Genomic DNA, 16,351 nt, shown 5'->3' with positions numbered 1-16,351 from the left:
ATGGTTAAGAGGAAATTTTATGTTATGTGTATTTATCACAACTTTTAAAGTATAAAAGTTAATTTTTTTCAATATATTGAGATGAGTATCTCTGTGTTTTAAGTTTTACATGCATTTCTGATTAATTCCTGATATCAGATTTCTGGAAGTGAAGCTAATAAGTGAAAGAATATTCAAAAAGCATAATGTTGGTGTGTTGTTGTTTTTTTTTTGGGGGGGGGGGTTTAAGCATAAGGTTCTTAAGCATATTGCCAAATTACTGTCTAGGAAGATTATACCAATTAACACAACCATCAATATTGTAAAGAGTATCTGTCACACACCACCCTCTCAATCATTCAATAGTATTTATTGAGCACCTATGTGCCAGGCCCTCTCATGGCCCTGGGAAGACAGAAGGGAACAAGACAGACAAAAATCCCTGCCTTCGTGAAGCATATGTTCTGGTCGGAAAGGCAGGCCAAAAAAAATTTTTTTTTAATTAAGTAAGCAAAAGATATAATATAGTATATGGTAAAGGAGATTTAAAAAATGGGGGGGAGGGAGCAGATAAATATTATAAGGGATGGGCTGACATTTTAGAAAGGAAGGCTATAGACAGGGTGAAATCTGAGTGAAGATATGGAGGAAGGGAGAAAGTCATAAAACTACCTGGGCAAAGGACATTCCAGAGAGAGGGAACAGCAACTACAAATGCCCTAAAGCAGGAACATGCGTAGAGTGTCTGCAGTGCTCAAGAAACAGCCAGAAGGCCAGTGTGACTGAAGTGAGGAGAGTTGGGGGGAGAGGGGTCGGGATTAGTAGGAGAGGCAATCTGAGAAGGAGTTCACATCTCATGGGCCTTGAAATTGGACATTATTATTTCTTCTTTTCTTTTTAATTTAATGTTATGATGGTAAGACTAACATGAGATCTACCCTCTTAAATTTTTAAGTGTACAATGTTGTACAGCAGACATCTAGAAGTTATTCATGTTGCTTTGATCATTTTTTCTACCCTGGCTATTTTGATAGCTAAAAAGACAATGTATTAGTGGGCTTGGACTGCTATAACAAAACATCATAGATGGATGGTAACAACAGACATTTATTTCTCACTGTTCTGGAAGCTGGGAAGTCCAAGATCAAGGTGCTAGCTAAGTCAGTTCCTGGTGAGCGCCCTCTTCCTGGCTTGAAGATGGCTGCTTTCTCACTGTTTCATCACATGGCCGAGAGGGTGATCTTTCTCTCTCTCTCTTACTCTTCTGATAAAGCCATTCATCTCCAACATGAGGGCCCCACCCTCATGACCTCATCTGACCCCAATTGCCTCCCAAAGGCCCCATCTCCAAATACTATCACATTGGGGTTATGGCTCAACATATGAATTTGGTGGGGGACACAGTTCAGTACATAGCAGACAGTATCTTATTTTAATTATAGAAGGTTTTTTGATAAACTGTTAAGATGAAAGTTATTTTTAAGGAAGGTCAACTTTGCAGAGGTACACTTGATGAAATAGACAAAATAAGAGAACCATCTTGGAAGTTTTATAACAATCAAAATAGATAAATTCATTCATTCATTTATTCAAAATGATTTTTGGAGCACCTAAAACATAGTAGGCACTGAACAAGGCACAAATAAAAGGGAATAGGAGCTGGAGTAGTAGAAGTGGGAATGGAGAGAAAATAAAAATGTATAAGAGGCATTTTCAAAATATGTCGAGTAAATTTGATAATAAAATACAGGATGAAAAAGAATATAAATTCATAAGTACTGAAAGTTACTTGAGAGCAGGAAATATAGCTAATTCATCTTTGCATCCCACACAGTTCATTATATGATGTTTAGTAAATGCTTAGGAATTAAAGATAAGTAAGGAAAGGTTTTCTAAAGATGGGAAAAGACCATGGAAGGAAGAGATGAAGAAAAATTGTTGGGGAATGCTTAATTTGAAATGGAAAGAAGAAACCTGGAACCTAAAATTGAAAAGGAGTCAGAGAAATAAGAAAATCAAGACCATGCTGTAGCACAGGGTAAGAACCAAGCTAGAAAGAAGAGGGATTCTCGCCTTAGTGCCAAAAGCAGCAAAAGAGGCAAGGAAGCTAGGAAGGATAACAACCCAGATGTGGATTTGGCAAGAGTGGAAGTCACTGGTTGTGACAAGTATGAAGCCAGGTTGTAGAGGATAACAGACGATGCCAGGGCAAGAAAAAGGGAGTAGTAACTACCTATTCCTTAAGAAATCTTGTAATAAACTGAGAAAGGAAAAATAGAGATTCCCTAACACAGTGGTCAGCAAACTCATTAGTCAACAGAGCGGCAAACCGCGGGTCGTGAGCTGCATGTGGCTCGAGAGCCGCAGTTTGCCGACCACTGCCCTAACACAAAAAAAAACTCGACTAGAAATACCTACATTAGCCTCTGAACTGCACGTGAGGCTAAGTAAGCCTTAAGGAAATATTTACAACATTCAACCTAGGTGGGAGCCTCAACAACCTTGTGGGTTAAATGAGTACAGGAAAGATTCCATCGGTACCATGTATAAAGAGGCAGCAAATCTTCACATTTGCTGCTAACAGCTGGTTTGGTAAGTGGCCTTAAGAGGTCACAGAGAAAGTAGTAACTGGTAGTAACTGCTAGATTTTAGCTAATGTGAGCTAAACCAGCTTAAGTCAATTAAAGTTCTTTTCTGTTTTAGTCTCACTATGAGACTATTAGAGGCTCTTTTCAAACATCCAATAAATAATAATAAATTAAAACAAAACGACACCCAGAGATATTAGCTATCCACTCATGTTTAAGAGGCTTATGTTTAAACGCTGGCTGGAAATTCTGTGTCAACTGATAAGCTTCACTGGAGAGTAACCATGCCAAAATTTTTATACTGCTTTAGATATCAAGAAACTGAACAAATAAATTCATTTGACTAATATGCATGGGACAATTTAAGAGCAATATTGTTTGTAATTAAAGCAAACATCAATTTCTCTTCCTAATATGCTTAGTTTTCTTGGGAAGTTAGATAAAGAAATAGGGGCAAAATCTAATGTTATTATTTTATATCCTTTAAAAACAGACTTTAGGAGAGATGCCTAAATGACAGCTAACTTATCCTATAAATAAATATAAAGTTTCTGTAAACATTCTGTGGGAAAAAAATAAAATCATATCTTTTTATCTGAAATGATGTATAATAGATATACAATTTTATAGAAATATAATAAAAACAAATACCTGATCCTCATCAAAGATAAATGTTTGTTTTTTATTTTATTTTAGCAAAAGGTATTAGGTAGTCTGGAAACTACTGAGCTTCAAGCATGGGTGGTTCCAGAACATTCTTTCGTCTCCTTTTAATAATCACCATTGATGGTTTACAGTGATGGTTTCTATAGATAAAAAGGAAGCATCAGTTTCCAGAGTCTGAATAAGAGGGGAGTACAGCTTTATGCTAAAAGCACAAATCTAGTTGAAACTCAACTACTTTGCCAATCTTTTATTTAATAAAGACAATCAGTAAGGATCAAACAGCTCCATTCCAGGCAGTCCAGATACAAATGTAAACAAATTGGCATTTTGCCACCTAATAACGTGTTTTAAAAACAAATGCAACTCAAAAACCTGAATTCCTTTTTTTTCACATACAAAATTAATTTTACCAAGCTGTTATACACACACATGTGCGCACACACGCATTTTTATGGGCTTTAAAACGCTATTCCTATTTCACCCTAAACCGGGGGTCATCAAACTTTTTAAACAGGAGGCCAATTCACTGTCCCTCAGACCGTTGGAGGGCTGGACTATAGTTTAAAAAAAACTATGAACAAATTCCTATGCACACTGCACATATCTTATTTTGAAGTAAAAAAACAAAATGGCAAAAACACCCGCATGTGGCCTGCAGGCCGTAGTTTGAGGACGCCTGCCCTAAACACTAAGGAATCTTCCTTACTTTTTAAAATATATTCTTACTAGTAGCCCGTTTGCACGAAGATTCGTGCAATAGACCTTCATTCACCTGGCTGCCTGCACCAGTTTTCTGCTGGCACCGGGGACCCAGGCCTTGGCTGTGGCCACCGCCTTCTGCCTTTTTCAGGGTCGGGGCTTGGCCCCTGGCGGTGGCCTTGGGCTCAGCTGCACCCAGCGTCCCTGCTACCGATCGCAGGAGCCGACCCCCAGTGGTTTCCTGCGATTGGTGCAGGCTCCCCGCTGGTGCCCAAGGCCGGGAAAGCCTCCGCCACACCCCAACGTCCCTGCAACGGTTTCCTGGTGGGCGTGGTTGGTGGGCGTGGCTTGGTTAGTGGGCGTGGCTTGGGCGTAGCGAAGGTGCGGTCAATTTGCATATTTGTCTATTATAAGGTAAGATTGATTTAAGAGAGGAAGGGAGAGGGAGAGAAAGAAATATCAACAATGCGAATCATTGATCAGCTGCCTCCCGCACGCCCCCTACTGGGGATCAAGCCGGCAACCTGGGTAAGTGCCCTTGACCGCAATCGAACCCGAGACCCTTCAGTCCACAGGCCGGCTCTATCCACTGAGCCAAACCAGCTAGGGCCAGGATTCTTTCTGATGAGGGAAATAAAATGCCACCAATGACAGCATGGCTACATTATGACAAAATATTTCATATTTCCTAAGGAAACAGGATGAATTTCATCTAAATATAATGAATCTCATTTAAATATCTAAATCAGTGGTTCAAGTTACAAAATTTGCACTTTTTTTTTTTTTTTTGGGGGGGAGCCTAGCCCCAAAGAGCTGAATCCAGAACCCAACAGCCAAACCTAGTCCCGAGGGGTGGAGCCTAGCCCCAGAGTGACAGCCCAGATCAGAGGAGCCAAAGCCCAGACCCGAACAGCTGAAGCCAATCCCAGGGGTGGAGCCTAGCCCAAAGAGCAGAACCCAGACCCCAACAGCTGAAGCCAGTCCCGAAGGGCAGAGACTAGCCCCAAAGAGCCACGCCCAGACCCAAACAGCCGAAGCCCAGACCATGCAAAATAATCTGTATAAATTTTCCCATATTGCTACATGGCCTTCAAAATTATCATTAAATGGTTGAAATTAGCTGGCATTTATGATTTTCTTAACTCTTGCTCTCTGTGCTCTGCCTTGAAGTGTTAGATATGTCTTCCCAATTTTTCACGATATTTGATGTTGTATACATGCAACACGAAAAGCCAGCACAGCTCTTTTCTTCCCTTGAATTATATCCCTGAATTAAGATTTCCAGGGGGCTGGGGGAGGCAGGGGGCGGGGGAGAGTACTAAACCAAAGGACTAGTTTTTAATGACTCCTGGTTGCCTTCCAAAAGTATTACAAATTTACATTGCCATAAGCAACAAAAACTTGCTATGTTAGACATTACCATTTTTGGTGCTTTTGATGTAATCAGTGTTAGAAGATTTTATCAGGTAATTTGAGATCTTCCTTTAGTCTTCAAATTTTGGTTATTCAAGGGCATGAGCTTGCTCTATTTCTCTTAAACTTTGTTGTCATTTTCAGTCACTTACAGTTAAGAAGAATGAAGAATTTTTTAAAACTCAATATTCTTACTCTAAGGTGGGTAGAACATATAATCAATCAAGTTCTGTTTTCCTCCAGTATATATATACTTGTGGTCATCTTGTCAAGTAACAGCAACTGCTAAAAAAGAAACAGAGCCTACATTTCAATCACAATAAAAGTAAAACCTTTTAACCAATAGCCACTTTTGAGATTTCAACATCCATAACAACTATGAGCACACAGGGCCAAGGCGTCCCTCTTGATTAGCAATCTCTAGAGAAAGACCAAGCACAATGAAGAGCCTATAGAATTATCATGACAAAAATAATGGTTAACTGAGCACTGGTGCCAGGTACTATTAGAAGCATTTTTACATCCACTATCACATTAATTCAAACTAGCCTATAAGTTAGAAAATATACCACTTTACTATGGAATAAAACTGAGGCTTAAAGAGGATAAATTACTTATCCAAAGTAGATCCAGGAAGGTAACATTTTTTTTTTAAATATACTTTTATTGACTTCAGAGAAAGGAAGGGAGAGGGAGAGAGAGAGAGAGAAACATCAATGATGAGAATCATTGACTGGCCACCTCCTGTACGTCCCCCACTGGGGATCCAGCCCACAACCCAGGTACAGGAATTGAATCATGACCTCCCTGCTCATAGGTCGATGCTCAACCACTGAGCCACGCCAGCCGGGCTTCTTAATCTTTGTATTAACAGGTGGTATCCTTCCCACAAGATGTGAATTCAAAAAGAGAAACATTCCGATCTAAGTCTGACAGCAAGGGAGATGTAAAGTTTGAAGAAATGAGGATCTCACCAGCATTACAGCAGTATTTATGATCAATGGTAGCACTAATATAAAATAGGGAGAGGATTAGCTCCCCCATTATCTCCACAGCCAACCTAATAAACATATCCTCTATAGAGGGCTCTGCCTTCCAAAGCCCGCCATCCCTATAAAATCCCTCTAAATAGACATTCTGGAGTTGTCACTGTGTGATAATGATACAGAATGCTTGCTTCTATTGTCTCTCCTTTTCTGTGTTGGTAGGATTGGGGGTTCTTATTTGCTCATTCTGAGAAAAAGAAGATGAAAAGACAAAACTAAATTAAACTGTTTTCAATCATAATTGGCCATTTCCATGTATTTAGTTTAACAAATATTCCTCATATGCCAAGCAAATCTTATAGAAGTTGAAGTTGACTATACCAATAAAATACATGCATTTAGAGGAAAGGGTGTCCTTCAGAAATATGCTACTTTATACGTAACTAAAGTAAATATCTAATTAGAGTCCAGAGGTTTGTTCTTAAATTTTTAAATTCAAAAGCAAATCGAACCATAAAATATTATATTGGTTCAATCTGTTTTTTGGGTTTTCCTGATTAATGATATTTTAAATTGTGTTTAGGTTTGCTGATACTAATTAAAATTAACCGGTCCTTCATAGTAATTTGGAATGTTTCAGAATTTAAGTAATTCTGGGGCCCTGTATGAGAGGGGGCAGGTGGTATGCAACCCCCATAAAAACCCAGAGAAAAAGCAGTACAAAGTATTTTCCTGTTTCATCCAGAGCATACTAAGTCAGAGACGGTAATTAATTATGGTGTCCCCAGACCTAAAAGGCTATGCTGGGGCTTCTGTGATCCTATTAACACAAATAACCGCCAAAAACCAGACATGATTCTCTGGAAAAATTTAGGTTACATTATAAAAAGCTTGGGGAAAAGGGCACATAGATGCATGAATGGGACACATACTTCAAGTGCTTTGATGAGTATTTCAATGGAAATTTTACAGACTTGCATGTGAACAAAAATTACAAGAGATAAAGAAGTTGCAGCCTATAGTCCCAAATCCAATCTTCACTACTCTCATAGAAGAAACAACCAGAAATAAAATGACTCATGATTCAAGAATATCCAAAACAAGTTAACTCAAAAGAAGTATCTGACATTTAACTACCTGAGGCTTCAAGAAATCTAGATATTTCCTAAAATACCCTCCTAATCTGATCTCAGCAAAGTAAAAAAACTCAAAGTAAGCTAAAAATAAAACAAGCTCACACAATCAAACTTATCTATGTAACAAAATGCCTGTCAAAGATGTCTTGAATCCAAGATATCAAAAATACTGACATCAAAATCACAAGAAAATCAACGGCAAACCTGCATATTTGCTTTTTCAATGACACAGATCATTTCAGTGATGCAGGTACCTTCAACTTGGGCCAGGAGGCCTGCTTGTCAGAGTTGAAAAAACTCCCATCTAGAGTCAGTTCGGGGATGTGGGTTCCAGTCCTATTGATGCTGCTACTTAGGTGGGTAGCCCTAAGCAAGTCATTTAACATTCTCTCCTTCTCAGGGTCTACTTTCCTTATTGAAGAGGTGGTCTAGTCCAGTGGTCGGCAAACTGCGGCTTGCAAGCTGCGGTTTGCCGCTCTGTTGACTAATGAGTTTGCCGACCACTGGACTAGACTAAATGTTACCGTGTAGTTGGAAGCTGTGAGGATTAGGCAATTGTGGCATATGGTGTGCAAGGAGGTAAAGAGTAGTATATGACAGTGGTCGGCAAACTCAATAGTCAACAGAGCGGCAAACCGCAGCTTGCGAGCCGCAGTTTGCCGACCACTGGACTAGACCAATGTTTCCTAAATTCACCTAATCATAAGAATTACTCTGAGGTAACTATTAACAATCTGGATTCCAAGCCCCCTTCCCTAGAGATTCTGTAATGTTCAGGAGGTCCCTGAAGGAGGCCTAGGACCTTATACTTAGTAATTGATCCAAGTGAGGGGCCAGTACCACCGTGTTTTCTTCCTGGGTGTCGATGAGGGTCTTTGCACAGGCTATGCAACCGCAATGGATCCAAGTTCGAAATATGCAACTTGGAAAGAAATTACCAGGTGACTAAAGTCAATCAAAAACATCCAGGAAATTATCATCTATAAAAATGGTAGCAGCAGCAAAATATGCCCGAGCTGAAAGGAAGTTGAAAGCAGCTCGAGTGCAGGGAACACGATCTTGGGCTCTGTATGAAAGGATAATATTAAGGTGCCTGAAGACAAGAAACAGCTCCTTATTGGTGTGTCCTCAGTCAGAGGGGTTGCTAAACAGATGAAAAGTGTAATGGCTATGCTGTGAGCCAGGAAAGAAGTTAAGATTGTTGAAAGTGGTGATAAAATTAGGGGTATACTTCATAGGACTCATTCTGACCAGTTTGTGCTGACATTCAAAGAAATGGGAAGAAAACTCCCTACTTTTAGAGATGTGTCAGTCATTGCCCTGGAATTACTAAATTCTGGGTATGAATCTGATGAAGGGTCTATCATCTTTGATTCAGGTCTGTCATCTCCTACAAGACAGAAGAAAAGCCCCTCCTTTCCCTTAATACCATTCATTGCAAGTGCTGAGAGCATGAGTATCCAGGATGACATTGATGCTGACGGGCTGCAGAATTACCAGGAACACCATCTGACCAACCTCATCTACTGTTCTTGAAGGAATCCACTATAAGTGAGCAAAGTGCCAGGATGACAGCCATGGGCAATGCGAGCAAGAATGCGTCTTGACTTGATCAGCAAATTGACTTTGACTTTCAACTACACCCGTCAAGCTGTCATCACAAAGGAGTTAATTGAAACATCTCTGGTGCTGTAGCTCTGGATTAATGAAAATCAAGTTTCATCCTCAGACAAGCAGTAAAGGAGGAAAATTCAGCCAGTTGATTTTGTTTTTAGCTTACTGCTGTCCTGGTCAGAAGAAATTATTGGTCCATTGCTTAAATTACTAAGGACAACAAGATATTTGTAAATTATCTTACAATAAACAACTTACAATAAGAAGAAAAAAGTGATTCGAGTAATTCTTATCATTTGGTAAGTTTTGCCAACACTAGACTAGGTGATCCTTGAACTACCTGTCCTTCCAGCTCTGATTCTATAGTATCTGGATATTTCATAAGGATGTTCTAAAAACATGCACAACTATAATGGTTAGCATGTGTTATTAGACAAAATTAATAAACATATTAACAAATATGCCCATCTCCCAACCCCAATACCATTCATACCTTTTAAATACCCATGAAAACATTCTCCTAGATACTAGGCAAGTGGAATACTTTATTTGGTGGTGAAAACAAAAGTTCTTAATATTAAACTCTCAGCACATTAAAATGGAAGGACTTGTGTTATAGGAAGAGAGAATTATACACCTAATATTTTAAGTGAAAACTATATACTGCATTCTTCCCTTGAAGAACAACATTATCTGGTTATTCCACCTGTTCCTAGCTAAGAAATAGCTAGAAAACAGTCTGGCTAAGTCCCTAGCAGCTATAAAACTGCTCTGTAATATTGGAATGCAACTGTTTCAAAGCTAAAAGTAAAAAACAAAAGAACAGTAACTGGCTACTAATGCTTCAAATTCATCGGTGTAGACAACTAGGTGGCTAAGAGTCCCCAATATGTTAGGAAGGTTTTATCAGGTAAATCAAAGCCTGTAGAATGCTTTCTGCACACAAAGATAGCAGTCTTTAATTTAGCCCTTCCTTCTGCTACACCATAGACCACTCCTCTAAAATTCTCATAATCTTCTAGTGGGATTTACTTGTATTGTCTTATTTAAATTTATAAGTAACAAAACTAACAAAAAGAAAAAGAGAGAAAGCCTGATTGCATGGAGTGCAGAGGGGCAGAGCTGCAAAGGATGCTCATGGGTGAGCAATTACCATACAGGTGGCTACAAAAAATGCAAATAAAATCAAGATTAAAACACACAACGGCGTTTGAATCACCCTTGCCACAAAAACAGATAAAGAACTAAGAGTAAAACATTACCACATACTTTAGCTATTAGGAAAACAGTGCAGAGTAGCCCCTTAAAGCAATACACACTGGTACTCTAGGTTAGTATCAACCATGTTCCAAATGCATCTTGATGCTTGACGTGGAAATACTAATTAGTTACATGTAGGAGCACACAGGACAAAAAGTGATTTGCTTTAATGGCAAAAGTGGGAACACCATCTATTATGTACAACATCACAGAAGCATTGAGTTTAAAGTCAGACATATGCTTAAATACATTTCTCGGTCTGTCGCCCAACAGGCTCTGAGGCAATGTTTTGACCAAACCTTACACTCAATTAAAATAGAAATGTAAAAGCAGGATCCAGGGGGCCAGCATAATAGTGTGGTTAAGAGCACAAGGTTGCCTGTCACACAGACCTGAGTTAAAATCCCACATCAACAAATTACTGTGTGACCTTGAACAAGTCATTTAAACTAAACCTCGACTTCCTCATTTGTAAAATGGAGATAATGCTTCACACTGTTATTACAAAATTTAAACAAGGTGATTCATGTAAAGCATTCAGCCTTATACCTGGCACAGAGGAAATAAGCAATAATAATAAGCTAGCTGTAAAATTAGCATGATTACCGTCTTTCAACCTCAAGTAAAGCTGAGTTTCTTGGCAGCCAGACAAAAGTTCTAATCATTAGAAAAAAAGACATTCACATATACTCATAAAAAGGTAGTTTTTCATTTCTTTCACATTACAGGAACTTCCCCCCTCCTTAGTAAATAATACTTCAGACTAATAACGTACAACTATATACAGGAAAGGCTTCAATGCAGACATTCTTCATTAGGAAGGACAATTTTCATGATCTAACCAGTTTCGGGGAGTTAATAGTTGGTACTGTTAGGAGAAAGAGAGAAAGAGAAGCATAAAAAGTCCAACCCACACACCACTGTTCAATAGAGAAAAACAACAGTTGACTATTTGCACTGTTTCATAATTGAGTTAGAAAATGAAGAAGAAAACAATCAGGTGAAATATTTTAACTCACACACAGCTGTTAGTAAGGTTAGAGTGACCAAATTCATCAAAAAAGATCAAGAGCTTGGTTGGGGTTGCTCAGTAATTGAGCATCAACCCATTGAACCAAGAGGTCAACGATTCAATTCCTGATTTGGACACATGCCCAGGTTGAGGGCAACCCACTAGGGGACGTGCAAAAGGCAAGAGGATGTTTCTCTCTCATAGATGTTTCTGTCTCTCTCTCTCTCCCCCTTCCTCTCGCTCTAAAAATCAATAAAAACATATTTTTTTAAAAAGATCAAAAAAAGGTGAAAAATCAGTTATTCCCAGAGTTTAAGTAACACCTGCCCACTCTACCCTTTTAAGATCATGGCTCAAATTTCCCAACTGCAACTTTTTCCATTCTTCCAAACATGCCACTAGCTTGAATGTACCTTTAACTTGTACTATCTCCTTGACTAAGTACATTACTCTGGTTAAGGACAAAAATAAAATCTTGTGCATTATTATTTTTCTAGAATTCAAGAGAAAATATTACTACTTCAATTACTTAAGAAATATATTTCAAAAATACTGAGAGGTCATTTGGGGGGGGCGGGGGGGGGTGGTGAGAGGAGTTCCTCGTGAAAATAAATCAGTCAGGAAAACTGTTCAAGGACAACCAAAACCAAATTTCAACAAAAATGCAATTTTGAAATTTTTAATTAGGAGCAGGCTTTAATGAGTTGTGAGGTAAAGAACTAAATTCTCAAAGAAAAAAAGATACATAAGCGAATTAAAGGCTTCTGCAGAGAGTACACACTGCTATCACTCCATCAGATGTGCAAAAGTTCTTAATAAAAAAAAAACAGAGAATAAATTCTCTGTATCAATATTGGGAAATTTAACAATAGAAAGAAAATCAAGTATTTCATAGGCATTTTCAAGCATTTAAAGATATCTTCCTGTATTACAGATATTACTACAAAATGAAAGAAGAGACTGGTTAGATGGTCTAATTAACAACTCGGCAGTGAAAGAATAATGACATGGCCAAAAGAAGCTCTGTCACCTAGAGATAATGGACAGTTTCTTTTTACTGTTTAAGAACCCAGAAGAATCTCCTCCTGCTTTTAAATGCAAATTACCAATCTCAGAAGCACATTCTGCTCTATTCCTTTATCTGAAAATTACTGCAATGTGATCCCGTTCCAGAGAGGACCCCATTCAGGCAGGAAAATGGAATTAGGACAACCACACACTCAGTAAGTGTGTTGAGATCACCGTCACATACAGTGAGCTGTCCCCCTTACACGTGGTCTTTTTCAGTGGAGAGACCACTATCTGTGATCAAAATTCTATTTGAAGAAGGAAAACTTAGTTTTGAGGACTATCAGGTTTTTAAAGTTTATATAGACATTTTAATATGTGCATATGCACTAGCATCACAGCAATTTAAAAACTCGACATCCCTTGGTTTTCAAATAATGACACAAGCTATTTAATGGAAACTTCTTAAAGGCAGAATTTCAGTAATAATGGTATGACTTGCTATTTAGTTGTACATTATATGGTAAAACAAACAAACACACAAAATACCACAATGCAAGAAAAGTAAGCACCTCAGACTCCGCACTTCTCTTCCCTGTTAAAATCCCCCGGAACAGTGGATGCTGACTTGGAGACATACTGCAATTTAACGTACCAGGTGGTCAAGGTGAAAAAGAACACGTTTACATCAGAAAAACTCAAGGAATAAATAAACCATAATAAAAGGGATTCGTCCCATTGTTAAAGGTTATAGTTTTCTGCCAAAACCACACTTGACTTGGGAAATTTTATTCGGTGTCAGGTAAATATAAACAAAGAGTGAAGAATGCTAGACAAGTTATAGCCTCATAAAAGGTTAACTTACCTCTAGTCTTTCCAAGTTATATATTAATAAAGAACTTTAGTGGTTTTTTTTTAAAAAAAAAAAAAAACAACAACAACCTCTTTTCTAGCTAAGGCAAGTCACATCCAAATGAATGATATTTTTTGGGGGGGTGATACTGGTTTATCCCATCCCCCTAGCATCAAAGGCAGACAGACAGACCTCAATTTTCCTTCCCCCACAGGTCACCGGGCAACCAGGCACAGAAGCTATTGAAAAGGCACTTCCAATCTCTGAAACGTCAGTGAATGTTTAAGGAGGAAGAAAAGGATTGCATTGAGTTTAGAAAAGCTATTTAAATGTTTTACCAAATGCCTGCGATTAGTACATGTCAACCTAATGGCATAGCATGACATTAGCCGGGGGCCCCCTCCTTGCGTCTACCCACTCAGAGCCACGGCAATGAATGCAGCAGAGCACCGGAGACCAGAGAGCCGGAAGAGTATCATGCACAGAAAAATAGGAAGCCTGTGTTTTTTTATGTGGGAAAAAGCAAGTGATGGCAGCCTTGTGCTTTTCAAAGAACCTAGAAGCGCTGACTAGTTCAACCCATCCCCCAATCCCTGCCACCCTTTCAAACTTTGTAATTAAGAGAGAGGAGAAATTCCGGTCAACTCGCCTTGGGGGGTTGGTCTGAGGGTTGAGGACTCAAGCAGGGAGGAGGATGGAGAGAGAGAAAGAGCAAGCCAATGAAAGATACCAAAATTTCCCACCTTTCTTAAATTCTTCCAGCATAGCGTCCAACTTGGTGTCATTGAAAACAAAGTGCAAGGGGTGGTTATAAAACTTAGTGATGGTTTTCAGGGGAGTACAGTCATCCGGATCCACGAAGGCCAAGTCTTTAACAAAGAGGAGGTCCACAATGTTGGAGCGCTCTCCCTCGAACACTGGAATGCGAGTGTAGCCGCTCTCCATGATCTCCGACATGGTGTTGAAGTCCAGAATGGCTTCGCCGGTGATCATGAAGCAGTCGCGGAGGGGAGTCATCACGTCCTCCACCGTCTTGGTGCGGAGCTCCAGCGCCCCTTGGATGATGTTCAGCTCCTCCTTGACGAGGTCGTTGTAGGGGTCTGTGACCCGCAGCATCTCCAGCAGTTTTTCCCGGTTATAGACGGTGCCTATCTCCTGGCCCAGGACGCAGTCCAGCAGCTTGCTGACTGGGTAAGAAGCGGGGAAGGTCATCATCATGAAAAACTTGGTGAGGAAGATGGTGTTGGCTCCTACGGCCAGGCCGTGCCGGGAGCAGATGGCCTGGGGCACGATCTCCCCGAAGATGACGATGCCGATGGTGGAGACCACCACGGCCACCAGGCCTGAGCCGGCGATGTCATCGAGCAGGATGGTGAGCGTGGTGTTGACCAGCACGTTGCCCAGCAGCAGCGAGCACAGCAGGTAGTTGCCCTGCCGGCGCACGGGCTCGATGCGCTTGGCGTAATTCTTCTCCTTCTCGGTGCCGCAGTTCTGCACGATGCGCAGCTCCATCGGGTCCAGGGCCATGAGCCCCAGGTTGAGGCCGCTGAACATGCCCGACAGGCACAGGAGCAACGAAATGAAGATCACCTGCAGCCAGAAGGGCAGCAGGAACTTCTTCTCCTCGCCCACGATCATCTTGGTGTCCTCGCCGTCGTGGTAAATCCAGGTGGTCTCAGCCCACGGGGGCGGCGGGAGCCCGGCCACACCGGAGCCGCCCTTGCCCCCGACGGTGCCCCCCGCGGACCCCGGGCCGCCGGTGCCCAGGGCCGGCGTGGACAGCGACGTGCACAGGTAATAGGACTTGCTCTTCTCCATCTTCCGCAGCGGTTTTATTTCTATCTCAATGATGCCCGAGGTCCGGCGGTTGAGAATGATGTGGGGCAAGATGATGATATCTGACGTGCGGATGCCGCAGCGCTGGGGGCCGCTGTCCGGCTCCGGCGGCGCGGGGCCCCCCAGCCCGCGCTCGCCGGGGCTGTGGCGCCGCCGCTCGTGCTCGGTGAAGGCGATGCGGGACCACGTCTCGTTGTTGATGTTCTGCCCGTACACCCGCAGCTTGACCCGAGTCCGCTCGCTCACCCGCAGCGCCCCCCCTTCCATGAACGACACGTCGTTCGTGTCCTCCAGCCGTAACCCGATGATCACCGTCTCTTCGTTCTCGCCCGCCGCCGCGCAGCCTCCCGCGCCGCAGCAGCAGCTCAGCAGCAGCAGCGGCAGCAGCCGTTCCGCCGCCGCCTGCAGTACCCCCCGGCCGCGGGCGCTGAGGCTGCGGCGCGCCGCCATCTTCCTAGTGGGCAGTGCGGCGACTGCCTGCCCGCCCGCCATCTTTACTTCGGGTTCACAAGAGCCACAGCCAATCATAGGGTGGCTGCTGTAGCTGCGGCTTCATCCTTCCCACCCGGCGGCGCGAGTGCAGGCGCCGGCCCCTGGACGAGACTGCAATGGAGCGTCTGCACCCAGTGCTCAGCAGCCCGCCTCCCTGACTGACACTGACCCGGCCTGGGCCGGCTGAGGAACCTGGAGGCTCGCGGGTGCGGGGAGGGGGAGGAGAAAGCGCCAGCCGCTACCACGAGAGGCAGGCTGGCCGGCCACTCACGAGCGGGCGCCCGCCCTCCCAGCCAGGGGGCTGGAATGGGGGCGTGGTCGCGAGCCGAGCCGCGGGCCAATGGCAAGGTGAGGGGCGGGGAGCTGAGGGCCGCGGTCCTCCTCAGCACGCCAAGTTTCCTACTGAAAGGCGCGTGACTCTTGTGTATGTGCGAGGGGAGGAGGTGTGGCCAGCCGGCCCCGAGAGCCAGTCACAGAAGAGAGCTGTGTGAGAGGGGCGGGGCCTCCCGTCCGACGGCCAATGAAAAGGGGCGGTCCGCGGGTTCGCGGTTCCCTGAGGAGCCTCAGTAGTAGAACCCGGTATTTGGTTTAACTCGGTTGGACTGAAGTCGTGAGGCGCGAGGCGGCTGGTTGCTCGCTGCACCGGGTGAGAGCGCCCCAGTGTTCGGTGCCAGTGGAGAGAGGGCTGCGCCGTCCTGCCCCAGCAGCCCACTAGGCACGGCTTAAGATGCACGTTAGCCTAGAATGAGGCCGGGGCACCGGCCGCGTCCCCCTCCTCTAGTCTTGCACGCCGCTCCATCCGAGACTGG

At 42.6% G+C, this 16,351-nt stretch overlaps 1 protein-coding gene and 1 pseudogene across 6 annotated transcripts in view; one reads left to right on the top strand and one right to left on the bottom strand.

Moving 5' to 3' along the window:
* Window positions 1–15,749, bottom strand: part of CNNM2 (cyclin and CBS domain divalent metal cation transport mediator 2) — a 113,681-nt gene extending 97,932 nt beyond the window's left edge. For all 5 annotated transcript variants that reach the window (XR_013814781.1, XM_079794261.1, XM_079794263.1 and 2 more), the window contains exon 1: window positions 13,958–15,749. Coding sequence is in view for 4 of the 5 variants with exons in the window: in XM_079794261.1 (XP_079650387.1) it covers window positions 13,958–15,578 (1,621 nt within the window). In the remaining variant the exon portion in view is untranslated. The remainder of the gene's footprint in view (window positions 1–13,957) is intronic.
* LOC307113035 (ATP synthase subunit gamma, mitochondrial-like) lies at window positions 8,278–9,173 on the top strand (annotated as a pseudogene). Its single transcript has one exon. The product of its transcript is annotated as an ATP synthase subunit gamma, mitochondrial-like (transcript).
* Window positions 15,750–16,351: the final 602 nt, after the last annotated feature.

The sequence above is a fragment of the Cnephaeus nilssonii genome (genome assembly GCF_951640355.1).
Source record: "Cnephaeus nilssonii genome assembly, chromosome: 16".
NCBI classification, from domain to species: Eukaryota; Metazoa; Chordata; class Mammalia; order Chiroptera; family Vespertilionidae; genus Cnephaeus; species Cnephaeus nilssonii.
The sequence above is the reverse complement of the archived record's forward strand: the minus strand, read 5'-3'. Positions and strand labels throughout refer to the sequence as shown.